The sequence below is a fragment of the Hippocampus zosterae genome, unplaced genomic scaffold, assembly GCF_025434085.1.
Source record: "Hippocampus zosterae strain Florida unplaced genomic scaffold, ASM2543408v3 HiC_scaffold_151, whole genome shotgun sequence".
NCBI lineage: Eukaryota > Metazoa > Chordata > Actinopteri > Syngnathiformes > Syngnathidae > Hippocampus > Hippocampus zosterae.
Window position 1 is genome coordinate 7016 of NW_026262787.1, and position 25776 is coordinate 32791.

Consider the following 25776-nt stretch of genomic DNA (forward strand, 5'->3'; position numbering starts at 1 on the left):
AGCGGGAGAACGGGGAGGAGCCTGAGGAGGACCAGCAGGCCAACCCCTAGGGCATCAAGTACATGCTCAAGCAACTGTCGGACAATCTGCGCCTGCTGGCCTAGTTCTCGAGCTGGTCGGACAACAGCTTCCGCTCGGAGGAGCTGCAGATCGTGCTCGTGCCGATGCTGAACAGCTTCCTGAAGTCGCTGATCGACCCGGCCAACAACCTGTCGCAGCGGGCGGTGGCCCGGCGCTTCAAGCTGAACAGCGAGTTCGTGCTGCGGGACATCCTTACGGTCCTGGGCAACCTCAGCCACGACGAGAACTTCATCAGCCAGATCGTGAAGGACGAGCGGTCCTACGACATCCAGACCTACATCAAGGCCAAGGAGAAGGCCGAGATGGAGAACGCCACATCAGACTCCACCCTGCAGCGCTTTAGTGCGCTCATCAAGACCCTCACCACTTCCGTCGACATGGACAAGTACATCGAGGATTTCCCTGAGCAGTTACGCCTGCCGGCTGTTTTACACCCTGCTCAAGGACCCGGTCCGCCTGCCCACCTCGAATAGCATCGTTGACCGCGCCCACATCAGCTCCCACCTGCTCGGCGATGAGCGCGACCCCTTCAACCGCATGCCGCTCAAGTCGAGGACCTGGTGCCCCTGCCCGAGCTGCGGGCCTAGATCGAGCAGTGGAAGAAGCAGCGGCTGGATGAGATCCTGGGCGCCCGCAAGGTCGAGGGCGAGAAGATCGTGGAGAGCCAGGAAGAGGGCCTGCGCGCCCTGCATTTCGGCTCGGACGAGGCTTGACCTTATCATGAAATCCATTCGCAGCAAGGAAACTCGTGACTGGCCTGCGCCCCTGCTCGAGGCCTTCTCGCCCATCGTCGGCAGGTTGGTGGCCGCGCGCATCGCAGAGGGGCTGAGCTACTCCCGGGTCTACGAGTAGATGATCAGCCTCTCCAGCGACATCTCGGAGCAGACCATCCTGAAGAATCTACTCGAGTTCCTCTCGACCCGGCCGGCCCAGGAGTCAGTGGCGGACCTGGACAAGCGGCTGGAGGAGCTGGTGCGCTTCTGCAGCGTGACCATCCCCAGGGACGTTCTGGACTTCGGCCACAAAAAGTTCTTTTGCAACCTGAACGGCAAGATCAAGCACATCCTCCAGAAACGCAACATGAACACTGGCGAGTCCAATTTCTACTTGGAGTCCATGTCTGAGATCCGCATGCGGCGCAACCAGGCTCTGATCGGCCACAGGAGCATGCCTGCCATCGTCCGCCCACGCGTTTCACGAGAATTGCGGTCTCGGGAGATCACCCAGCTCGAACGGTCGATCTGCTCCGAAGCCACTTCCCACTCAGTCGTCTCGGCCTTCAAAGGCAGCCCTGCCCGCCTGAAGCCAGTGCTGCTCCGTAAATTAAAACGCGTGAAGATCAATCTTTGATTTCATCACACAGCCGGCCGCATCACTTGCGCGTAGCCCTCCTGGCTGTCGTAGACCAGCCACCCGCAGCAAGGCTCAGCAGTGGCTCCCACCACCTTGATCAGCTCCTGTGAAAGGATGCTGCCCATTACCGAGTATACTGGACAGAAGCTGACATCGCGTAACCGCACCACGTCCAGGTGCAGCCTCTAATCACTCAGTTTCAGCTCCTTGCAGATCTAAGACACCGCGCCTTGGAAGGGCTTTTCGACGGGGCCGCTGTAGGGGTCGTGAGTGAGTTTCTGCCGCTGGGCCTGCCGGGCCACCAGGATGCTGTCAGCGAGGGGCTTGCGGTTGCTGAGCTTTGAGAAGCAGGCATCAAAGCTGCACCCCGGTAACGAGCGGGTCACCGGTTCTGCCTCCTTGTTGGATTTGAAGGTGAACTCTCCTAAGTTGATCAAGCAAAACGAGTACAACCCCCACTCCGAGACGATGTAGATCGGCGTCTGGATGTTCCTACAGAACTCATACCACTTCTGCATAACCTGGAAGTCAGAGGAATTGACCACCACCGCCTTGAAGCCCCGGAAGAAAGCCGCCTCGCCACTCTCAAGCTTAGCAAGGGCGTCTTACTTGATCAGTCTGATTTTGCTGAGGGGATTTATGCCTTGCAGCATTGACCCGACGACATCCAGGCGGAGGCTGCCCACATCCTGGGCAGTCACTAGAAAGTTGTTTTCTGCGTCCAGCTCGGAGACTATCGCAGTGTCTGCGATGGCCAGGTTGCAGCCCACCAGGATCATGTTTTTGGCCAGCTCGGTGTTGACCCCCGACAGTCCGCAGAGCAACACCTCGGAGGCCAGCAGGCTGAGCTGCACGTCTCTGCCCAGGAACCTGGCGCGGTCGTACTTCTTGCGCTCCTCCTCAGTGAGCTGCCTCTTTTCCATAATATCACTAAGCTCAAAATGGCCAGATCCGGTCTTTGAGCAGCTTGCGCTCGATCTTGCCCCGCACCTCCGCGTCCGGCCGCACAATCCCCAGCAACATCTTCAGGGCCTGCTTGGCTTCGCCCCTCTTGTCGTCGGCCATCAGCTCCAGGAACTTGACGATGATCGCCTTGACCTCTGTGGAGTTAACCGTCGACAAGTGCTGGCTCCTTTCCAATTTGGCCCGCAGTTCGCTATTCTCCTCCCGCAGCTCGCTCAGGTCGTCTCTGTAGTCCGCCAACTCCTCCTTGAGCTAGAACTCCGCCTGCCTGGCGAACTGCTCCTGCCGAACCAGCTCGACAATCATGTTTTCTACCTCCTCCGACTCGAACCCCGTCAGCGTGGTCTGCGTGGCCATCGAAACGGGCGACTCGATCTTGTTGAACACGTGGCTGAAGAAAGACCGGTTGCCCTACAAAGACTTACGGTCTTCTAGTGACAGCGAGCGGTCCCTGCGGAGGGCAGTGATTTCCTCGAGCACAGGCTTGAAGGGGGCCAACTCCTCACGCATCACGACTTCCTCAGAGTTAAGAGCCTTGTCAAACAGCTCCTTGATCTCGGTGATCAACTATTCTTCGAGAGAAAGGTTGTCGGTCTGGGTGTGCTTGATTGAACTCTCGATGAAGAGCTGCACCTGCTGGTCTTTCAGGCTCTTTGAGCTTGCATCTGGCGTGACATTGATCCCATTATTCTCGGTAAAGGCCAGCTCACGCCTCTATCCGGCCTGAACCTGCTGCTACTCGAATACCCGGTTGTGCCCAGCAAGAGTGATCACTGTAAAAGGCCCGATAGCAAGAGCCCGAACGACTTGCGACTAAACCGATTCGACTTGCTTTCGCATGCTGACTGTGATTGCCTATAGACCGGAAAAAGTCAGGCTTTCCTGTACCTAAATCTGGCAGGCATAGTCGAAGTGCTCGAACTGGCTTTGTACACCCTGTTATTAGCAGACCGGGTGTGTCTGGCAGGGACTTTACTCAGTCTGCTGAACAGCCTGCACTTAGTGGTCCGCCCATTCACCTGACTCGGAAAATTGGTACAGTGTTTGCGCCTTGAGCAACGGGGAGACTGAGACTTGTTGGCTAGCTTTCGCAACATCTTGTGTTTGACTATGCTGACTTTATTTCAGTATTTCAGTCTGAACAGCACCACTGCTAGCCCTTCTCTCGCTTGCATCCGTGCTTGGATAAATAGCCATTTCAAGCACAGCTGTGTTAAGGCCTACCAATTTTTTGAATTTTTGTTGGAGAACAGTGATGCTCAGCTAGGAAGACACTCTCAGAGTCGTGTCTGGACTAAACTGGCACGCTACGGAACAGATCGAAGGAATCGTCTGGATCTGCGCTGATTCTGATTTGACTGTGGCCTGGGTCTCAGCCGACTCAGATTTCGTGGTGGCTTGGGTCTAGGCCTACACCGACCTGCACATAGTTTGGCAGCTCGCCTATATGAATGCTGGCACAGCCTAAACCGATGCCTCCGCCACTGTTGTTAGAGAGGGGAGAACCATCATTTACTGCACATTGCACAGTGCTGAGCAAGGCGCCCGGCCTGAAAGGTGAAAGGATATGGCATGATCGATGGTCATGATTCGATTGGGCCTTGTAGGTTGGACTGTAACACTCTGCATTGCCAGTGCTTACAGAGACGCAGGCTCTGCCGGCTTGACCTCAATAGATAAAACAGCCTATTCAAGCCAACCGTGCTTTCTGAAAGGGCCGACATCTTCTCTCACAAAAATCTCTGACATTGCAATGCCCCTCCTAGCCGGAGATACTGTCAATCCCAAGGTCGCTTGGACTGAAAGAGTTATCAGCTAGGGCCTCACTGTTATCTAATCCAGGGTTTAAACTGCGTGTGGTCTTTTTATGAGGGCCATAGGCTTGTAGGTCAGTGTAGCGGGGGCGGAGATGCTCAGGATTGGTCGGACTGGCTTGTGTTGATGTTCGTGTAGTCTGGTCACCATCTGGAGTGGCTTTTTTGGAATCGGTCTGACCGAGGTTGTGATAGTCTCTTAGAACCGAAGGGATTTAGTGTCCGGCTGGATTGTGAGCATGCCTAAGTCTTAAATCCGCCAGGCCAGCCTTCTGGTCGAACTGACCGTAACCCCGGCATCATGCCAAATCGCCAGCTTTCTTCTTTCTTTTTATTTAATATTAATTCCTATTTACTGCGATCTGTAGGATGTGAGTTTATTTCGGTGGCACTGTGTTTAGGCATTCCGCCTGTGTCTGATGGCAGAGTGACTCAGTGATAGGCCAAAATTACGTTCTAGGCATAGCGTTGGGACCCTGGTCTGTGTGCACATCGCGCTTGCACCAAGCAGCATGTTTTCGCACTGCTGTCCGGCACTGACCGCGGGCCTGGCCGAGGTCTGCACAGTTGCATTTCGCAGATATACCTACTACGACTGGCAGGACCTATCCTTGACTGCCTTCAGGAAAGGAGAGGCGGGAACGCTGACCAGCAAGTCAAATTGCTGGTCGAACCCGCAGCGAACCGAATCGCGGATGGTCGAGTAATCTCTCTATATTTCTAGGGAAGGCTAATCCCTGGCCACCCGATCACACAGCTCGCGGAGGTTGAAGCTGTCCTGCCGCTCGGGGAAAAAGTCGGTCTGAACCTGAGCCTCGCCCTGCTGTTTGAAAAGGGTGTCGTAGGGGAGTCGCTCATCCCCGCGCTCGCGCTGGTGCAGCTCCCTGATCCTGTGGATCAGGGAATTGTTAAAGGCGTTGATTTCGTCTCTGGACATTTCCATGGAGTGGACGGCGTCGTGGTACTCCTTCTTGAGGACTGCGATCTTGTGGGCATAGTCCGCCTCCAGTCTGGCCAGCAGGGTGTCCTTCTGCCGGCCTTCTTTTTACAGCGTGTTTATTATCTTCTGGCAGCGGGTCAGGTCCCGCTCCAGATCCCCGATCTTGTCGTCTTGGAGCTTGAGGAGCTTGCGTTTGGCCTTGAGCTCGAGCTGCAGGTCGTTGACCACTAGCAGTCCTTTGTTCTCCTTGTTCTGGGATTCATGGCTCTGGCGGCTGGTGCGCTTGACCTCCCGCTCCTCGAGGTCCTCGATCTTGAGGCGCTCGGGCTTGCGCTCGGTGGAGTCCCTGTGGCGGGACTTGCTCTTGCGGAGGGACTGGCTAATCGAATCCCTGAGGGTATCAAGTTTTTCCCGGAAGACGGCCTGGGTGGCGAGCCTGTCCTTGAATATATTTTGGCGCTTTACGGTGGACAGTGCCGATCGTTAATCCTTCATTATAAACTCAATGCCTGTTTGAATGTAGATCAAAGTCAACAGTCTGGCCGAACTCGAAAGCCATTTCAGGACTGCCAGGCATGGCCCCTCGCTCCCTGTCGCCCGCCTCGCTGCCATACTCGCCGGGCTGCTCGGCCAGTCTGAGAGCCTCGTGCTGCAGGAGTTGTCCAAGCATACCATTCGCGAAACCATCTCCTGGAGCGAGTTCCTGAACGTGCTGCACACTCAACACGACATCAAGAGCAGTCTCGCGGCATAGTCACTTTCCTTGGCCCAGCCTTATAGACTCTGTCCTGCCGGCAGTTACAAACCCCAGTTCCTCAAAAGCACCTCCTCCTACGGCAAGCGGTTTCTGATCTCGCGGCTCGGCACGCTTTAGTTTGGGTCCAATCGGTTCTACGCAGTGCTTTTCGACAGCATCGGCGAGACCGACCTCTACGTGTGCGAGATCGGGGTGATGAAGAAAGCCGCTGAACTGGCGATGCCCGACGAACCGGATATCTTGGCTGAGAAGGCTGAATCGATCGTGGCAGAAGAAAAGCTGCCAGTGAGAAAGCGAGTCCGCGTGCAAAGGCTGGCTATGGTAAAGAGCAAAATCAGCCAACCCCGCAGAATCGTCGAGTAAAAGGATCTAAAACAAGCCCCGCAGTCTCGGCCGGCCACTGGAGCCTCCATCACCTCGCAGAACTACTTCGTGAGGGGCACCGACCTGGAGCGGTATTCTTGGAAAGAACGAAAGCGCATCCATTCCGCGTTTTAAACATTTGAGAATCTTCCTCCTGAGCAATCATTGAAATTCGGAGCGGCCTTTGCTGAAAAGCTGGGCAGCCGCACCATCCACTAGTTCAAATATGGCGACTTTGAGGGAACAGACCGGCAGAAACCAAAGCGAGCCCACTTTTAAACTGAAAAGTCTAGCGAAGAAGAAGGCAAGGTTGGCAAGTGGGCAAGACGGGTCTCTCTCATGCGCGAAGATCATCGCCGCCTGTCGAGAGAGTACAACCGCCTGACCAAGAACGAAGCCTTCGACTAGCCGGAATAGCCAAAACCCCGGTAGCTAAGCAGCGGCCGAGCTCAGACAAGGGAGTCCAAAAGCCGACCATGCCCGAACAAAAAAGTGGTGCTGACAGGGTTCAGCACGAGCGAGAGGTATAGGCTGCTGGCTCTGGAAACGGTGAAGAACAATGTCCAGGTGTTCAAGTTCAAGAAGGATGTCAGTCGATATGGGTTTGAGTGGCAGTGCAAGATCGCGTGCAAGGCGCCGATCATCCGCAGTCTGATCGTCACCAACGAAATTAACCGGGAAGTTAATGTGGTCGTGGTCACCGCGCAGGGGCTGCTAGCCGACCAGACCTGTGTCGAAGTGCACCAGCTGGTCAGAAACGGCAAAGGCTACATAGCCGAGGGAGAGCCCGTCTTTCGCAAGGTATTCGGGTTCGCCGGGACTGTCACCTTGCTCGAGGGACTCGGACTGGCAGTCACAAGCTTTACTGGCGAGCTTGCTCTAGTGACGCAGCAGCACACCTCGATAAACGCGTTTTACTCGGTCGTGTTCAGTGTCAAGCATCACGACTTCGACAAAGCGATTCCTTTTGCCTCGACGGCGTTTATCCCGCCGAGCCGAGCGATCGCCCTGGGCACTCTCGACGGGAGACTAGCTATGATGTCGGCGGAGAAGGGCGAGATGCTCAAGATCAGGGAACTTTGCAAGTGCGAGATAAAGAGCCTTGAGTACCATAGACAGCATGGGCTGCTAATCTTCGGTGGTAAGGAAACACGAGGGCCTAGACGATCGAAAGGAGAGGCACAGTCCAGTCTGATCTTCCTGGTGGCCGTGCCTTCGCTTGACCTGTTGAATAGCATCAAAGTGGAGCCCGAGGAGGCCATCCTGGCCCTGCGGATTGACTACGACCGGGATCGGCTGCTCGTCATCGGCTACAACATCCTCTACTTCGACTTCGTGCAGAGCCAGGCTGAACAACACGCCCGCAAGAAGCTCAAGAAGGAGATGAGCCCAGTCACCGCCTGCAGCGAGTACTGCCGAGCCAGAAGCAACGGCAGGCATCTCATGGTCGAGTCTGTCGATCGCGAGGTGTTGATCTTCGGGCTCTAGGATTTGCGGTACAGGGCGAGGTTCTACTTGGATTTCGAGCATGAGTCGATCAGCTATGACTTGTCCAATGATGGATCTGTGCTGGCCCTGGCGCTGGAAAACCACGTCCTGTAGCTGCGCAATGTGCACTCTGATGAAGTCTACCAGACCTTTACTGACCTGCAGGCAGAGCAGGTCATGTTCCTGCCTGGGCAGTGCGACTTCAGCCTTCTTTGTACACGAACCAACGGGTCCTTTCTTCTGACACAGACCAAGTTGCAGGGCGCATCGGGGCACGCCCGAAAGTCGTTACAGTACCATAAGACAAATGTGACTTGCCTGCTGTTGGGTGCGAAGGGAGGCATGCTGTATTCCGCGGATGAGGACAACTGTGTGCTATGTTTTGGGCTGCCTCACTTCAGTCTCCGCTTTTCGGTGCAGTTAAGCCAAGTATCGGGAGTGAGGGGGGTCACTGACCTGAGGCTGGGGGAACGGTTAGTCGTGCAGCTCGAAAATAGAAGCGTGTATTGGCTGGATCGTGAGTCGGGAATGACACTAGAATCATACACTTTCCGAGAGCATCCGCATCACCAGGCACTCTCGTTCGTCCATGAGCATTTTGCAATCCAGGTCAGCGAAAGAGGCGAGGTGGAATTCCTAGAGCAGAAGGGAAAGTGGCAGGTCCGCAACAAATTTAAAGTAAAGGGCAAAGAGATGACCCCGCTCGGGATCATACAGCGCAGCGGCAACGAGGTGGTCCTGCTGTTCCAAAGGCAGCACGGGTTCGTGATAAACACCGAGACGGGCCGCGCAGTCCAGCAGCTAAGCTACCCCCTGCTGTAGCGCGCAAAGCTGGATGCTGTCGAGTGACCCATCTACTTATGAATGCAGACATGATTATTCACTGGCCGAAGACCGCGAGCGGGCCGACCTTGGAAATATATTTTTTACTGGACTGGTACAACTCGCTCAGGTTTTATTTGCGGGTCTAGAGCTTTAGCCGCAGCCGGTCGATTTCTGCTTTGAGGCGGGTTATCTCCTGGTCGGAGTCCTTCTTCTCGGCCTCTCGTTCAAGTTTCACTTCGGTAAGCTGTTCCCTCAGAATTTGGATCTCGTTCTCGAGTCTGTTCAGCCCGCCGCTTGAAACCGATTCGCGGCTGCTACCCAACCCCCGAAAAGGAGAACACTCCATCTTCTCCTTCCTCAACCTTTCGATCACTTCATCCTTTTCGGCCAGCTTGGCCTTCGTCTCCGCCATGAACTTGCTTAGGGCAGTCTAGAGCTAGTTCTTGTCGGTCCTCAGAATTTAAAGTTCATGCTGTAGGGTGGAACTCTCGACCGAACAGGGCATGGAACGAGGTCGATCGAGTAGCGCCCGCAGACGCTCGATCTCGGTCTGAGCGTGGACATGTTGTTCCTGAAGGAGCTGGTGCTCCTGACGGAGGCGGGAGTGCTTGGCCTGGAGGGTACGCATGGCGTCGAGGTAGGCCTCACTGACCTAACCGTCCATTATAATAAACGTATCTGAGATCATAGTAAAAATTGCCTAAGAATTTAGATACTCTCCAGGTCGTAAGCGGAGGGCTTCAGGGCCATCCTCCCGTGCAGGTCTCCGCTCAGGACGGTCCCTCGCGGCCTCTCAGCACTTCTTATCTTCTACCGAGGCTCGGCTGGCACTTTTCGCTCCTGAGATTTAAGCCGCAGCTCATTCTTCGCTAGTTTTTTGGTACGATCTGACTGGAAAGGGTTGTGTTTCTGCTAAAATTCATGGCGCTTCGTAGCAAGGATGTCGTTACTGTCAATGAGCCGCTCGACCACCTTCTCATCCTTCTCGTTAGCCTTGTCATAGTGGCCGTGATATTCTTACCAGTAATTTGCGGGATCGATTTTCTTCTGGGTTTTTCTTTTGTGCCGTTCTTCGTGAGGTAGTGACTACTTCCGCTACTTGAGTTCCTTTTGGTAGTCTCGCTAGGCCATCTGGTTGGGGCCGTGTTTACCTTTGGCCGCCCTAACGCTTAGCATCTGGCCAATCAACTCCACGACTTTGGCGTCTGAGGCCCTGCCCTTGACATCAGAGAGGTAGGCCCGCAACCTGCGCTCCGAGTGCTTCTTGTCAAGGCATAGACGCAACTCCTCCCGAGGTTCGAATTCGGCCTGAAGCTTCTATTGGGCTGGCTGGAGCCAATGTTTGAAGGGAGTGAATAGTTTGACGAATTCTTGCATTCCCCGAGCCTTGTCACTGAAGTAGGCCAGATTGCGTAAGGCCTGCCAGGTGACTGCGTCAGGAGTCACGAACGATCTAGGGCTTAACTGCCCGCATTCCTCCTTGATCAGATCGCCCGCCTGCAAGAAACCGTATTGGGCGCTGCAATCCTCCAGGCTGCTTAACAGCTCTACTGGACGAGCGCTTGTTGTGATGTTTTGCAAGATCTACTTTTAGTAAACGAAGAATTTTTTTGTGAGTTTCTTGAGGAGCGGGGCCAACTGCTCCAGCGACTGCAGGATGACCTCTGCCTCCGATGGAATGTCATTTCTGAAGTGCATTTATAATTAATGATCATAAATCAATTTTAGACCATTCTATATAAAATAAGAAGAGATTTTATTTGATTTTATGCCTGTAACAGAGGCTTCTTGATTTTACCCCCATTGAATTTGCGTTTTTAATTTAATATTTTAATATTTCGACTTTTTAAAATTCTTTTTATGGGCAATAAAATTAAATCAGTATAGGAACATTTCCCTTTGCCGGAGGTGGTGGACATTCAGAGTTTGAAGGGCCTCGAGGGGTTTCATACGCTTTTCTGGGTTCAGCTCTAGCAGCCCTCGCAGTACGGCATCACACTAAGGGTCGAGCCTGACCCCCGAGTGATTTTATTTTTTTAAGACTGTGTCAAGTCGGCGAATGAAATCCGTCTGACGAGCTATGATGACACTAAAATCCCGGTCCTCTACAGCCAGGGGCCCCTCGACCAGCAGAGTGCGGTCCTCTGCAAATGAGAATAGCTCGGCCTGCCGTATCCACAGAGGCACGCCGTAGACAATCTCGAGGATCGTCATGCCGAGCGACCAGGCGTCAATCGCCGAGGGGTTGGAGTACTGCCGGATTAGGTCGAGGCTGGCACGGGAATGTTTTTGATTGTTCTGGAACTGGAAGAAGTTGAGGATTTCTGGTGCAGTGTACTCGGGGGTGGTCATGTTGAGCATGCGAAGGTTCGAGAACAAGCAATGCGACCCGTAGTCGATCACCTTGACTGCCAGGCCCTCGGAGTGCTCTTCGAGCAGGATGTTTTCCGCCTTGATGTCTGCATGCACAATATTATGTTCTGACAGCAGCACCAGCACAAACAGCAGCTGGACCATCAACTCGCGAAGCAAGGCAGGCCGGGCCCTGAACTGCTAGTAAAGCGGCAGGTATTGGATCCGCAGTTTATGTTCTTTTTTCCTGAGCAGCACTTTGTAAAGAAGCTGGCTGAGGGTCTTTCCGCCGAGCTAGTAGACCAGCCAGGCGTCGTGCCGGTCCATCCGGTATTCTACCAGCCCCGTGAGCCCGTAGACCCCTGGGTGTCGCTCAAACTATTATTTGACTAGCCCTCCATCGAAAAAAAGGCTGCCGAACCAGATTTCCTTTATCACCACCGACATGTCTTAATTCTTTGGAACCTGCTTCAGAGCGAATTGCCGGTGGCCCCGTAGCGCCCGCCACACCAAAGAGAACCCGCCTTTACCGATCAACTCGACTTTTGAAAATCCTTCAGGGCAGCGGTCCCCAAATTTTTTGCGGATGGCTTCGGGCAACTCTGAAAAAAGCAGGCGAGGCTAGTCGGCAGAGCGGCGGGGTCGCTATTTGCGGGCGGAAAGGCGCTTAGACGGGCTTCCTGGTTTAGCTGGCCTTTACAATCTTTCTCGTTAAGGGGGTACTGTCAAGCCGCGGTTCTCGAGACGGTGCTCGACCATCGTGGCTTTGCTGGCGAGGAGGTCTTAGCTCTCGAGTCGAGCGAAAGGCAGAACGCCTGGCTCTAAGGTCAAGCAAGGAGAGGTGAGGCTTGCTGGCTGACTGATACCGACCAAATGGCCCCAAGGTCTTTCGGGAGCTGCCGGGCTGCCGTTCTCCTCCCAATTTCATATCGCCTAACTAAAATACGCAGCATTTAAGCAGAGTTACAGCCTAACTGCTGTCACAGAGAGATTCAAATCACTGAAATAGTGGTGCGATTTATCGCGCACCAGGTTTTTTTGAAAGAGACCTGGCGATTCGGTTTGCTGGCTGGCACTGGATCATTTGATTTGTCTTTTTTTGTATAGTCTATGATTGAAGAAAAGCAGGCCTACTTGCGCCAGGAAATTTTGTAGCAGGGCTTTGATCAGCTTGCCTTCTGCGAGTTTATGGAGAAGGCGAAAGAAAACTGGGCTGACCTGGCGTCCTGGTCCTTTGACGAGCTCAGAGAGCTAGTCCAGAAATTCAAGGCCGCTGCCAATTCTGACCCGTACCCTGATGATTTCAAGGACAGCCCTGATGTACGGCCAAAAGAATAGCACTAAGCCGAAGCGCCAGCACCCTAGAAATAGAAAGCAAAGGCGGACACAACAGAGATCAAGATCCCCGACCGAGAAGAGCCCCGAGAGTCAGTCCTACAACCAGGCAAGAAGCTCCCCACCAAAAAAGACCTGATAAAATACGACCGCTACAAGCTGACAGACTAGCCCCTGCGACAAACAATCGCCTGCGCGACGATCCCCCGCAAGCTGGAGCCAGACACGGCTGTCATCATCCAGAAGGTGAAGGTGATAACCTACGGCGGGGTGCTAGGGTTCGCGCAGACTGTCGAGTACGAGTATGAGGTCAGCCTGCCCAAATTGAAGTGGACGGTCACCCGCAAGCACAGTGACTTTGTCTGGCTGAGGGAGCGGCTGGTCTACTTCCATCCGTATGTGTGCGTGCCCCATCTCAAGACCTATAACAAGGTGGGTGGCAAGGAGCACGAGCTGCGCAAGCGGGCACGTGTGCTTCACAACTTTCTGGAGGAGCTTGTCTTGATCCCTGAAATCCTGAACAGCAAGCTATTTTAAGGTTTTTTCCAGCATGCAGAAAGCGGCCGCTTCTAGAACTTCAAGAAAAACGTGAAGGCCACTCGCCTGCTCAAGACGGTGCCGAACGTACCCTCAGTCACCGGCAGTCATGAGCTGAGGCTGGACGGGCGGATCAACCTCTACTGTGAGGAGGTGGAAAAGGCCTTCAACCGGCAGCAGGCCGTGCTGAGCCAGATAGACAAGACCAGCATCTAGCTCTACGCGGACTTCTGCAAGGCCAGCAAGACGATGCACGCGCTGTCGATTCAGATGTCGGCCATGACCAGCATCTTCTCTGACTTCAACGGGTCAGTCCCGGAAGGCAGGCAGGACTGCAAGGAGCTATTCATCGCGCTGAACCAGCAGCTGCTCGGCTGGGGGAACTGCATGCGGCAGATGGCCGATTCCGTGCAGCACGATTTCCGCTATGTGTTCAAGTACTGCAAGCAGGAAAAGACCGCCTTGGTGTAAACTCTGCGCAGGAGGGCTGAGGCGGAGTAGGAGTACTTGAGGTATCGGCAGTCCCTCGAGGACAAGAAGAATCGCCTTTTTGACATCAAGGACCTGCGCTACTGGGAAATCCCGAAAAACCTGGAGCATGCGGCGCTCAAGAAGAAAGAAGAACTTTTCGCCTCGCGCGAAGAGGCTGAGAAGTATCTCTGTCTTGAGAGTTCACGGAGCTTGAACTGTCTGAAGGACTGGTACGCGTTCATGAACGCGTCTACGTTCGCAAGCATGCAGGACCTGGTGCGGAGGATGACCACAAGGATGCTCAAGGAGCTGACGTAGTATTCAGACCGGGCTCGGCAAAACCTGCAGGAGCAGATGGAGGCCCTCGCGACACTCAAGAGCATTAATCTGTGGAACAAGGTGCCGTGATGATTGATGGCTCAGAACAGCATGAACTGCTTGCGGACGTTGCCGATGACCTCATTGGGGATCACCTTCAGGACGTTGAACCGGACCGTCTTGCTGAGGGGCCTGCACTGCCCCGCCACCACGATGTCGCCCTCCTTGATGTTGAAGCACGGCGAGCAGTGCACCGGGATGTTGCGGTGCCGCTTCTCGTACCGGGAGTACTTCTTCACGAAGTGCATGTAGTCGCGCCGGATGATGATGGTCCGGTGCATCTTGGTCGAGATGCAGACGCCCTTGACCAGCCGCCCCCGGATGCTCACGCCGCTGGTGAAGGGGCACTTCTTGTCCACGTACTCGCCCTCGATCGCCTCCTTGGGAGTCTTGAAGCCCAGCCCCACCTCCTTGTAGTACCGCACGCCCTTGCTGGTCTTGGCCGCCCTCAGCTTCTTGGAGTTCTGGAAGACAGCCTGCTGCTTCTGGTAGGCCTTTTCCACCTGCACGTCCGCCATCAACAAACACTTATAGGATCTGCTAATTAACCTGGGCTGGCCGTTAGTAATAATCTATGAATCAGCACCGTCCCCTTACCCCCACCCACTCTCATTCCAAGTCTGCGAAGTCGCTGACCCCCCGCAACGACCACAACAAGGAGAACCGGGCCCTTGAGCAGGTTCGGGCCGGGCCGCCCGAGGAAGAGGTCATCAACGAACACGTGGTCACTGAAGGACAGTACAAAAAGACTGTCCTCTCCAAGGCCCTGATCGGCAAGGCCCTGCAGTCTGCAGTTCTTAAAGAAAGACAGGATGCCGCCAAGGATCGCAAGAAGAAGTACCCCGTACTCGTGTAGCCAGACGCAGCCCTTCCAAACCTGTAGCCTACCAAGACCTCTATCAAGCGCTCAGGGCCGATCACTTGCTACTCGGCCTGCACCAACCGGGGCATCGTCAGATCTTACAACGAGGATCGGATTTCGATCATCCTCAACCTCAGTCGCGAAAAGACCCTGCACAGTCCTGCTTTCTTTTTCGGGCTCTACGACGGCCACGGAGGGGATCGATGCTGCGACTTTTTGAGGGACAGGCTTCATAGCATCGTGGAGCGGCAGGCAGAGTTCCCGATCAACCCGGTTGAGGCCCTGCGCAAAGGCATCAAGGAGGCAGAGTACCAATTCCTGACTCTCTGTGAAGAAAAGGGCGAGAAATCAGGTTCAACGTTGCTAGTGAGTTTGATCGTTGGTAGCAAGTGCTACATCGCCAATGTAGGGGACTGCAGAGCTGTGCTCTCTTCCAACAAGGGCAGAAACTTCACCAACCTGACTCGCGACCATAAACCGTCAGACGAAGGCGAACAGGTCCGGATCATGAAGGCCGGCGGGAAGATATTCCACACGCTGTCTCAAATCACAGACGGGGACAACAAAGTCCTTGATGAGTCGACAGGCCCCCTGCGCGTTCTGCCGGGCAGGCTGTCCGTCTCTCGGACCATCGGCGACCCCGAGGCCAAACTGCCCAAGCTCGGAGGCAACCCCTCCGTGGTCATCAGCTAACCCGAGATCACGGTGTTCGAGCTGGCCAGCGACCAGGACTTCATCATCATGTGCACTGACGGGGTGTTTGACAAAATGACCTCTGAAGAGATGATCTCTGCAGCTTGGAAGGCGGGCAGAGGGTTTTCTTCTCATGAGTTCTGCGGGAAGGCGGTGGAAAACGTCCTCCGCGAGGGGATGAACCGCCGCTCCCTGGACAACCTGTCCGCAGTGCTGATCGGGCTGTCAGGCCTGGACCAAGAAAAGCACCTCCCCAAGAGCAAGACATACACTTCCTCAGAGATGAAGTCTTTTCTCAACGAGGGAAAAAGCAAATTCATGCGCTGACAAATTAATTATCATTCCAGATAGGCATGGATCTTTTGTAGCCTCGTTTTGCACCCTTCGAATCTTCGGTCGATTGATATGCTTGCGTTGAGCAAAGTGAGGACACTATGCTGCCACTCGCCAACCTTGTCGTGGAGGGTAGCTCTTTGTTGCCTGACGGCCTTGATCTTTTCGTCTAGTTCAGCCAGCCGGGCGATCGGCTTGTACGCGAATACCTTGGCTTAATCCTTTTAAACTTGCCGATTCCTGCATTGCCTTAGCAACCAGCTATACTTCAAATGCTAGGCTGGCAGATTCCTCAGGACGGCTGGCAACTCCCTGTTTTTGTGTTTGAACATGCCTGCCAAAAGAGTGGTGACATAGTTAGGTGGGCAGGCAATTTCAGGCAGGCTGGTTTTGAATTCCTCGCTTTATTCTGTTAGTTTTTTAATGATTTATCTGCAGAGTTCAGGAAAGCAAGATGTTGATTTGTTTTTTCTTAGCAGTTTTTCATCATATCTCCTTTTGAAGGTAGAACAATCGAAATTATACTCCTTTGATTCCTTTATTTCCTTTATTTCCATTATTTCCTTTATTTCCATCGTCTCCTTCGTCTTATTTGTTTCCTTGGTATTCGTATCCTTTGCCCTTTTTGTTTCAATATTTTTCTTTTAGATCAAGCTATCAGCACGCGTCTTTGAATCTTTTTTATTTTATTGTTAAGCACGTTGGGAAGGACAAATGAAATTATACACCTTCGTATCTAGCTTCAATTTTGAATGAAAATCCTTACTTGACTCAACTTAATTTTCTTAAGTGTCTGGTGCAACCCGTTTAAATTGCTTAAAAATGCTTTATGCACATTTTTAACTGGCTTATTAGGCTGACTGACAGACCTGCGAATTCTTCGTTGTCTTAAAATCAAAATTGAATTTGCTACTTTTCGTAGCAGTTGGGAATTAATAAGGTTCTTGTTTTAATTCAAAGCAATACTTTGGAATATCTTATTTTGTACCTATTCTGGTTTAGCATTTATTAGCCTGTGTTTTTTTGAAATCGAAATTGTATTTGTTGTGTTATGCAGATATGGGAATGTCAATCTTATTGATATGCGTATCGATTTCATTATCCTGTCTTTGCTGGAAAAAACATCTCAATTGCTATTTATCCTTCTTGTTTTCTGCCTCATCTTTTTTGTAAGTTTTCGATGTTTGATTTTAACTTCGCTGTTTAAAAATCGTCTCTATTTATTTTTCATGTGACTTGTTTAATTGGTGGGCCCGATTGAAATGAGCTGGTCGATCGTGATCATAAGAGCTCGATCTTTGGAATATTTTTTATTATTGTCTTTTCTAAGTTCTCCAGAAATAGTCAATTCTTTAATTATTTCTTTCAGGATTCATTATTTTGGCCGACTGCATTTCTTATTGCTTTTCTTTATGGCAATTCCTCGTAAGACTACTTTCTTCTTATTTCTTTGTAGTAGCCCAATCCCAAATGCCCTTTCCATCAATGTGACTGCTCTAATCCGACCTCCTATTAATGCCCCTGTCCCCAGATTACCTGCTTCCAGAACGGCCAGCCCCTGGCGGGACTCCCTTGCCCCTGCTGCGAGAGCTTGACCTCTTACTAGAAAATTGCTAATTTCTTTGCATAAATAATTCAAGTCTGTTAACGCACATATCTTTTTTGAAATATCGATCGGCTGTCAATTCAATGCCTGTAGCGGCGGGAAGAGGTGTGATGGTGGGAGGTGGTGGTGGTGTTAGATTTGGTGTCGGTTTTGCTGGTAGTGCTGCCACTGGTGCTGCCGCTCGTTTTGCCACTGGTACTGCCGCTAGTTTTGCTGCCGGTGCTGCCACTAGTTTTGCTGCTGCCGCTGGTGCTGCTGCTAGTCCCACCACTGGTGCTGCCGCTAGTTTTGCTGCTGCCGCTGGTGCTGCCGCTAGTTTTGCTGCTGTCGGTGGTTTTGCTGCTGTCACTAGTTTTGCCACTACCGCTAGTGCTGCCAGTGGTGTCGCTGGTGCCGCTGGTCTCGGCCTTGACATCAGGCACATCCTCCATGGAAGGCATGGCACCATCATTGCTTTGCATGCCAGTCGTAGTTTCACTGCCCATTATTATTACTACCACAAAAAAAGCAAAGATATATCTGTATCCAAAATTAATTTATGCTTATTAATAATTAAAAGTTGATTTCTTTAAAGCACCGCAAATGAGCCACGATGGGACTGATAACAGTCGCCGGCAGCTGCACATTCCATGCATAAATAATTTAGTTAACTAGAGGTCATTGCTTGATGTTTTCTATCCAAACGCCCTCCTCGATGCGGCCACTCTTGGCTGTAATTTTACCCTTGCCATGCCACTTGCCCCTGTAAAACTCGCCTTCGTACTTGCTACCATTTTTCAAAAATTGGATGCCGTAGCCTTGCCGCAAGTTATTGTAGAAAGTCCCTTCATATACCTCCCCATCGCTCGTTACCAGCCGACCCTCTCCCGAGGCCTTGTTGTTCAAGAACTCTCCTTCGTAGAGGTCGCCGTTCGAGAAGGTCATCTTGCCGAACCCGCATATTTTGTCGTTCAAGAAGGACCCTTCATACTTGTTGCCATTTTTCCAGAGGTACTGGCCTTGCCCCTGCATGTTGCCTTTATACATCTCGCCTTCAAAGCGGTTCCCATTCTTCAGGAACAGAGAGCCGTTGCCATGCTTGAACGAGTCGCTAGTCTCACCTTCATAGACCCCGTCATTTTCCTCAATGATCTTCTTCTCATACTCAATCGTGCGGGTGACTATCTTCAGCGAATAGATCTCTTCCTACAGATTTTTGAGCTGCCACTTGATGACCTTGAGAGCTCGCTCGATGACTTCGGGTTGGGGGACGGTCATGAACTTGCCTTTGTCGTTGAGCTACCGGAGATCAGCGATAGCGGTTCTGCGCTCGTCGCTGGCTCGGTACTAGGCTAGCTCCTCCGATGCCTCGTACATGTTGAGGCGCCAGTTTTGAATGTCGTCCACTATGCGGTTCGGCACATCCACTCCATAGCTATCAACAAAAAGGTCTTTGAGAGGGTAGACGTCAAATTGCTTTGATTCTAAGAGCTGAGGATAGGCTCGCTTGGCCTTTTCCCGGAATTCGGCGATCGCCTGCACGCACTCGTCCTCGAGCCGGCGTGCCAGTGAGTCGATCAAGGTCATCACTTCTTACATGCGCTCCAGACCCATGATGCGCTGCTTGATGGCCATGTCGTTTTTGTTGGAAGGCCAGTTCTCCATGCGCCAGATGTCTTTCTTGCGCATTTCCTTGAGAGTGATGATCATGAACTTGCAGTCTTCATGCTTGAACTCGGTAAGACAGAGGGCGCAGAGGAAGGGATTTTCCTTGCAGGCGGGGTTGAGGCAAACCGCCTTGATCTCCTCCTCAGCGTGGGCCTCGTCCACACAGTCCAGTTTGCAGTCCACTGAAATCCGCTTCATCAATAAATCCAGCGATCCATCAACAAAATTAATGGTCTACGGATACGGTTGGGGCTACGGCTACCCTTACGGCGGCGCCTACCGTGGCTTCGGCGGCTACGGCTGGGGCGGCTACGGCGGGCTCGGCAGCTACGGCTGGGGAGGCTATTCCTCCTGGTACCCCCGCTGGGGCGGATACGGAGGTGGATACGGCGGCTGGGGCAACGGCTGGGGCTACGCCGACGCCGTGCGCAGATCCCGGGTGGCTGCCAACCTCGAGGCCTCACGTGTGGCCTCCGAAGTCAACCTCAGGAACTCCCTGAGGCGCCTCCGTTACGAAAACGACGTCGATTGGATCCTCCGGAGATGGTGAGATAATTTGATCATATCTGCAAGCTTGAACATGCATACCAAAGCCTCATTAATTCGCCCCTTGCCAGCAACGGCCGGGGTCTGTCCCTGACAGTAAAGCCAGGCGTTACTCCATTTTCTTCTATTTTTCTTCGGAATAAAATAAGGGAGTTCGAACATAATATGGGCTTTTCATACTCGAAGGAGGTAGAGGAGGACCTTCCTCTGAACTGCGGACACTCGGATAATTAATATAGAACCATGACTTCGCTCTTGCCTGAGCCCAGTGCCAAGACCATTGCTTTGTTCTTAAAAAGCTATCAGCCGGAATTGGGCCCCGAGCTGAGAGCCATCGTGGATAGGCCCAGGCGGGCCGAGCCTGTCCGCGGCGGCAAGAGGCAGGACCGCGACAGGCCTGTCGAGGCCAAGGTGGAGCTGACCCGCAGAGAGAGCTGGGGGCAGCAGGTCAGCTCCGGCCGGCGTTAACGGCAATAAAACCTGGACCTGAACGACCTCAAATTCTTGCTGAACCTGCTGGCGCCCTAGAATTATTCTTAGATCAGGCTGCAGTTGGCGCACTTGCTCAGGGAAAAAGGGCTCAGGCCCGACTTCGAGCAGATGCTCTTCTCCAAGATGATCTTCGAAAGCAAGTACATCCCCCTCTACTGCACGCTCTTTCTGGAGCTCAGCGAGGGCAGTCCTGAGGGCAGGGCGCTCGCCTGCTGGTAGGACCTGCAGGCCAGACACCCCGACGCCCAACTTCGCGTGCACTCAATCCTGGGCCGGCTGGTCGCCCTGAACGTGCTGGACCGGAGCTGCATGGTGCAGAAGGGGTTTGAATTGCTCTGCTGCTTTCTGGAATAATACTGTCAGGAGAGCAAGGTCGAGGACCATATGTTCTGGCTGGTCGAGGTGCTGGACCGCTGCTCTGAGGAGTAGGGGCTGGATCGCACCCAGCCTGTCCACCAAGCTCTGGTCAAGACGGTGGTCGATTGCCACAATGCGATGCTGAATCTCCTGCGACCCAAACAATGCCGCAAGGGCAACGAGTCTACTCTCGCGAGCATCCTCCAACTGATAAACGAGCAGTTTCGTATCTCAGTGCGGCTCAAGTCCCTGCTCTCGAACCTGACCTGCAAGCGGCATTCGGGCCTCCGCACTAAAATCGAGGAAATGGAGAGTCCTCAACTGCTGAAGGAAATCCGGCAGTCTAGAGAAGTAAACGAATACCTCAACCACTCCCATCACCGGTCTGTTCAAGAAACTGATTTACAGCAAGAGCCTAAGCCCACGTTTACGCCGCCTGTCGAGTTGGAGAGCATTTACAAGGCGACATAGTTTTCGGCCATAAAGCTTAATATCCTCAAAGCGCTTGAAAGGAAGCCCGAGGAGGAGGTGGTAGGTTTTCTTCTTATGTCGTTCTATGACGGGAAGCTGGATGAGGTGAGGGAGAGGGTTGACGCGATTGTGGACTTGCTGAGCCGCAGGCTAATTACCCCGGAACTGGTGGCCCGGCTGCTCGACCAGAACGCAGAGGCCTTAGAAGAAGAGGCAATCGATTTTCCCAAGCTGCGGGGGCAACTGGCCGAGATATTCCGGGAGCTACGCCGAGGCGGCGTGGCCGTGTCAGGCGCTTGGCAGGACCAGCTGAAAGGTCTTTTGTGATTGCGATTACAGATCAGAATTAATATGCGCTAAATGAGCAGGCTGATGGAGGCAGTTTATGAGGGCTGGATCGGGCTGCTGACCCAGTGGCCGGGGATGGCGGAGCGGCTGGGCTATGAGTTTATGCTGCTGCCCCAGAGACGTAGTGATTCATGATTTTTGCTGATTAACATTTGAATGCAGGGGAAGGCCAAGCTGAGGGTCAGGGGAGAGATGCTCCGGCAGAGGAAGGCCGTCGAGGACTCGCGGAGGGGCAAGGCTCTTAGCCAGCAAACGCGGCGCACCCCTATGGAGGACAAAGAGAACGTCACCCCGAACAGGCAGCTTTAGATCGACGACAGCAGCAAGCAGAGCAAAAGCAAAAGCAGGAGCAGGAGCAAAAATAGGAGGACGCAGCAGCTTGAGGCGAGAGTGAATTTCCTTTAAGGACTGGTTGAGGACAAGGACAGACTGCTAAAGGCGAAGGACAAGGCCCTTGAAAAGAAGAGTCGGCAGCTTGATTATTCTGAGCAAAGGCTCAATGCCTTCAGGGTCGAATTTCGGGAGGCGAAGAACAGCCTCGCCAACGCCCAGCAGGTGGCCGCGACCCTGGCCCGCCATGAGGAGCAGATCGAAGTTCTCGCTCAGCAGGATTCATAGGCCACCGACCGCTTGCATGCCACGGTAGAGAGACTGCTCCAAGAAAAGGCAGAGCTCGCGACCCAGCTAGCAACCGAACGCGAAAAGTTCAGAGCTGAGGTTGCCAGACTGGAACGGTAAGCCTCAGAATGGCAGTCCCTGGCGGGGGACCGACGAGGCCACGAAGAGCAGCAGCGGCGGGCACGGACCGCACTGCGGGAGGGCCTAGGATGCCTGGAGTTCATGGTGCGGCAGAACGAGCTGCTGATGTGCGAGTTCCGGGAGAGTTGATATAATCATGAAAGAGAAGAAGAAGAAGGCGGGGCGGGATCTAAGTCACCTCTGTAACTTCAAGTTCGAGGCCATGCCCGAGACCAGGCCCCGGCGCCAGCCCCCGCCGCCCCCTCTCAGCCCTGCTGAACGCCACAAGCGGCTGCTCCATTTCCTCAGGGCCCAGTTTCAGGTCAGTGTGCTCGCAGGAGCGCTCAGTCTCGAGCAGATTAGAGAAGAGTAGCTGGACTGGAGTGAGGTGCGGCTCGCCCTTATGCGCACCTAACATCGCATCGTCTGTCCGATCTGTCTCGAGCCTCCCGCGGGGGCACTGCTGACCCCCTGTGGACACATCTTCTGCGGAGAATGCGTTTATCAGCACTGCCAGTCCGGCATCAAACGCGAATTCTGCCCGACCTGCAACGACCCAGTCCCACAGTCCAGCCTTCGGCCAGTCCGCATCCAAGAAGAGCGAGCGATCGAGGTGGGCCACCGAGTGCATCTATCCCTCAAAGTCAGACACCCCCGCAGCCACCACATCTTCAGTTCCGAGACGCTGCTGGAAGGAGACAGTTTTAAGTATATAAAAGAGATCACGGTGGAAGAGTGCCTGCAGGCTTATGAGCAGGAGAGAGACCTGCTGCTCGCCCGGTTTGGGGAGGTGGAGGAGAAGCAGTGGGTTGCGCTTGCTCTTGAGGAGAATGAGGCGAGGATCAGGGGGCTTGCGGGAGGTGACCCTGCCGCGAGGGCGAGGGCGGTCAAGTTATAGGAAAGGGACAGCCTGCGGCACATCTACCGGGACTAGAGCGGGCGGCACATTTATCTGCACCCGATCTGCCAAAGACACCTACTTAAGGCCTAGAAAGAGCCCCCAGCGATGCTGGAAGGAGAAGTCCTGTTCATGGAAAAAGTAACCCTCACGCCAAAATGGCATCGCCGCTACAAAGAGCTCGGGCATTTGGCTCTGGGCACCTAAATCTACTTGGTTGAGCTTCCGGTGGCCTACTTGCTGGATGACCAAAAGGCCTACTGGAGAGAGATGGACGATCTCAAAGACTGCCTGCTGCATAAAAAGAAACTGTAGGAAGCGGGTCACTACGAAGAGTCCACGCACTACAAGCTGGCCGATTTCGTGTTCGAGCCGGTTAGCGAACCCGCCCTCACTCCTGAAATGTTCCCTCCCCTCGAGCCCCTCGGTGAGCCCCTCGCCGAGCTGTCCTAAATGCCCTAACCGTAACTGGCTGCTGAGGAGAGGTAAAAAAGCAAGCCTTCTCTCCTAGAAGAAGAATTTCCGAGCCTAGACTCGCTGCAGGCCGAAGACTTCAAAAAGTCGAAGGGGGCAGCTCGCCGGCAGAAGAAGAAGGGGGCAGATCTGTCACACCTGATCAGCTGTCTGCAGCCTGAGGAGCTAATTGAATGATCAGCAGCACGACTTGCTCTTGGGCGCGCTCGCCTCCCCCTGGATGGCGGTGCCAAGTTTGATTCCCAGCGACTCGTTGGTCGGGTCGATCTCCTTGTTCGCTATGCGCTCGCTGATATGCTCAGTGAGCTTGGCGAAGGCTGCATCGACGTTGGTGTTGTTCTTGGCAGAGGTCTCCATGAACATCATGCCGTGGCGCTTGGCGTAGTCAGCCCCCTCGGCCTCCTTGACGACGCGGCGGTCCTCCAGGTCATTTTTGTTGCCGATCAGCATCAGCGAGATCTTGTCGTTCGAGTAGCTGCGGGTCTATTCAAGCCACTTGGCTAGATTGTCGAAGGACTCGCGATTGGACACGTCGTAGACCAGCAGTGCGCCGATGGACCCGCGGTAGTAGGAGCGGGTGATGGACTTGAAAGTCTCTTGGCCGGCAGTGTCCCAGATCTGCAGCTTGATGCTGTGCCCCGCAGCGGTGATGACCTTGGCCCCGAACTCGACACCGATAGTGGGGTCATGGTCGATCTTAAACTTCTTTTCAAGGAACTGCACGAGCAGGCAACTCTTCCCGACGCTCGAGTCCCCGATAACGATGTACTTGTACAGGAACGCGTAATTCGACATCAAATAAAGTATGCCAGCGATTCGCATGGATGACTAAAGTCACTCGGCCAGCAGGCGCTTCTGCTCTTGGATCGCTAGGAACTATTCTGCCAGCTCGTTTTAGACCGGCTTCATGCGCTTTGGAGACAGGCTCTTGCCTGATAGCTTGCGCCGGCGAGGCTGGCCCAGGCACGAGTTCGTGAACGACTCGTGGCGAGGCCGGATCACCTCTTCGATCGTGGGCAGGAGGTCCACCTGGTCACCTTACTCCGCCTGTGAGGAACTGTTCTTCTTGGTTCTGCATTTGCGCCTTCGCTGCAGTCGGTCCTGAATGCGCTGGCGTTGCTGATGCAGTTACTCGTGGATTTGCTTCTCAATGCGGTCGATCTTCTCCGTGCCGAGAGTCATGAGGTTGTCCATGACCTCGCGACTTTGCTGACCCTCGTAGAGCACAGCCTTGCGGATGTTCTGCTGCTTGTGACGGATCTCTAGCTGACGAGCCTTTTCCGCGTCGATGCTCTCGCGGGCGGGTTGGTCGCTGGGGTTATCGAAGCTGGAGAGGACTGAAGGCTTGGTCATGAGAGAGTTCATGCGAGTGCGGAACCAGACTTCACGGGGATCATGGAGAGAGTTGAACTTCTCGACAGCCCGCATGTAGAGGGTGAGGAGGGCGGAGATGGTTTCGGTGGCAGGGGGGTCGGCCAGGTCGGTCTCGATTTCGCCAGCCAGCAGCTCCCAGGCGAAGTCGGGGTGGTCCGCGAACAGAGCCTTGCTGGTCAGAATAGGACAGGCGCTGGGCTTTATCAGCCGCTGGGGCTGGCTCCATTTGTTGAATATGAATTTCACGAGCCTGGGGGCAGAACAGGCCCTGGCCTACGTGTAGAAGAACTTCCAGGAGGGGCAGACTGACGACGCGGGGGTCGAGTACATCCTGAAGTTCATGACCGCCCGCAAGCACAACTGGAGCATCCACATCGAGAAGTTGATGGCCTTGTTCATCAACTTCGCCATCTCGGACAAGCGCTACAACACCATCAAGGAGGGGCTCAAGGCCTTCCGCTCGATCTCGCAGTCGGTCGCTGTCAACTCTCTTGAGGAAGTGCTCGAGTACTACAAGGAGCGCATGGAGGACCTGTTCTACACGAAGTGCAAGGGCTGCTCCGACGCCCAGCTCGCGCAGCTGGACGACATCGAGCTGGAATGCTCTGCCGACGAGTACATGGAGGGGGCGATCGACCTGCTAGCGAAGGAGTCACTAGACGAGCACCGCAACGCGATGAAGACCCTCTGGGACGCCTACAAGAACATCGTGTAGACAGTGCGGCACAACCCCAAACTGGAGGAGATCTACAACGCCACGCTCGATAGCGTCTTCCACTTCGCCCTCAAGTACCAGCGCCGCATGGAGTTCAAGCGCTTCTGCGACACCATCAAGAACAACTTCCAGACCCTGCTGCAGAAGAAGGACAAGCAGGCCGAGCTGGCGCGCGAAGGGCCCAACAATGCCCAGCTCCAGCAACGCTTCCGGCAGCTCGAGACCGCTCTCGAGCTGGAGCTGTGGTTCGACGCCTTTCAGATCCTCGAGGACATAAACCTGCTGATAAAGATGAGAACCAGCGCCATCCGCCGGCAGGTCCTCGAAAAGTACTTCCTGCACCTGGCCGTGCTGTTCCGCAAGAGCCAGTACTCCCACTATTACGCGGTCTCCTTCTACTACCACTACTACATATTCAGCCGCAGCAAGAAGCGCAGCCCTGAAGCCCTCACCGCCAAGGCCGAGGAGCTGGTCCTGGCGGTCATCTCGGTCTTCCCGGCCCAGGAGCAGAAGCAGAGCGAGCTTAGCAAGGCTAAGATCCTTTCCCTGATCACTTCTTCGCCGG

The 25776-nt window shown here is 54.0% G+C and overlaps 3 protein-coding genes across 3 annotated transcripts; 1 reads left to right on the forward strand and 2 right to left on the reverse strand.

The window, feature by feature from the left end:
- Positions 1-13698: 13698 nt before the first annotated feature.
- LOC127594441 (40S ribosomal protein S11-like) lies at positions 13699-14175 on the reverse strand. Its single transcript, XM_052056315.1, has one exon. The coding sequence runs from the start codon at positions 14173-14175 to the stop codon at positions 13699-13701; it is 477 nt and encodes a 158-aa protein (XP_051912275.1).
- Positions 14176-14231: 56 nt separating this feature from the next.
- LOC127594442 (uncharacterized) lies at positions 14232-15539 on the forward strand. Its single transcript, XM_052056316.1, is given in 2 exon segments — positions 14232-14501; positions 14541-15539. Coding segments are annotated over 2 exon segments (1269 nt in total).
- A 7760-nt stretch (positions 15540-23299) lies between these two features.
- On the reverse strand, positions 23300-23917 carry LOC127594443 (uncharacterized). Its single transcript, XM_052056318.1, is given in 1 exon segment — positions 23300-23917. A coding segment is annotated over 1 exon segment (618 nt).
- Positions 23918-25776: the final 1859 nt, after the last annotated feature.

Coding starts and splice junctions, on each gene's coding strand:
- LOC127594441 (XM_052056315.1), bottom strand. CDS start 14,175: ATGGCGGACGTGCAGGTGGAAAAGGCCTACCAGAAGCAGCAGGCTGTC.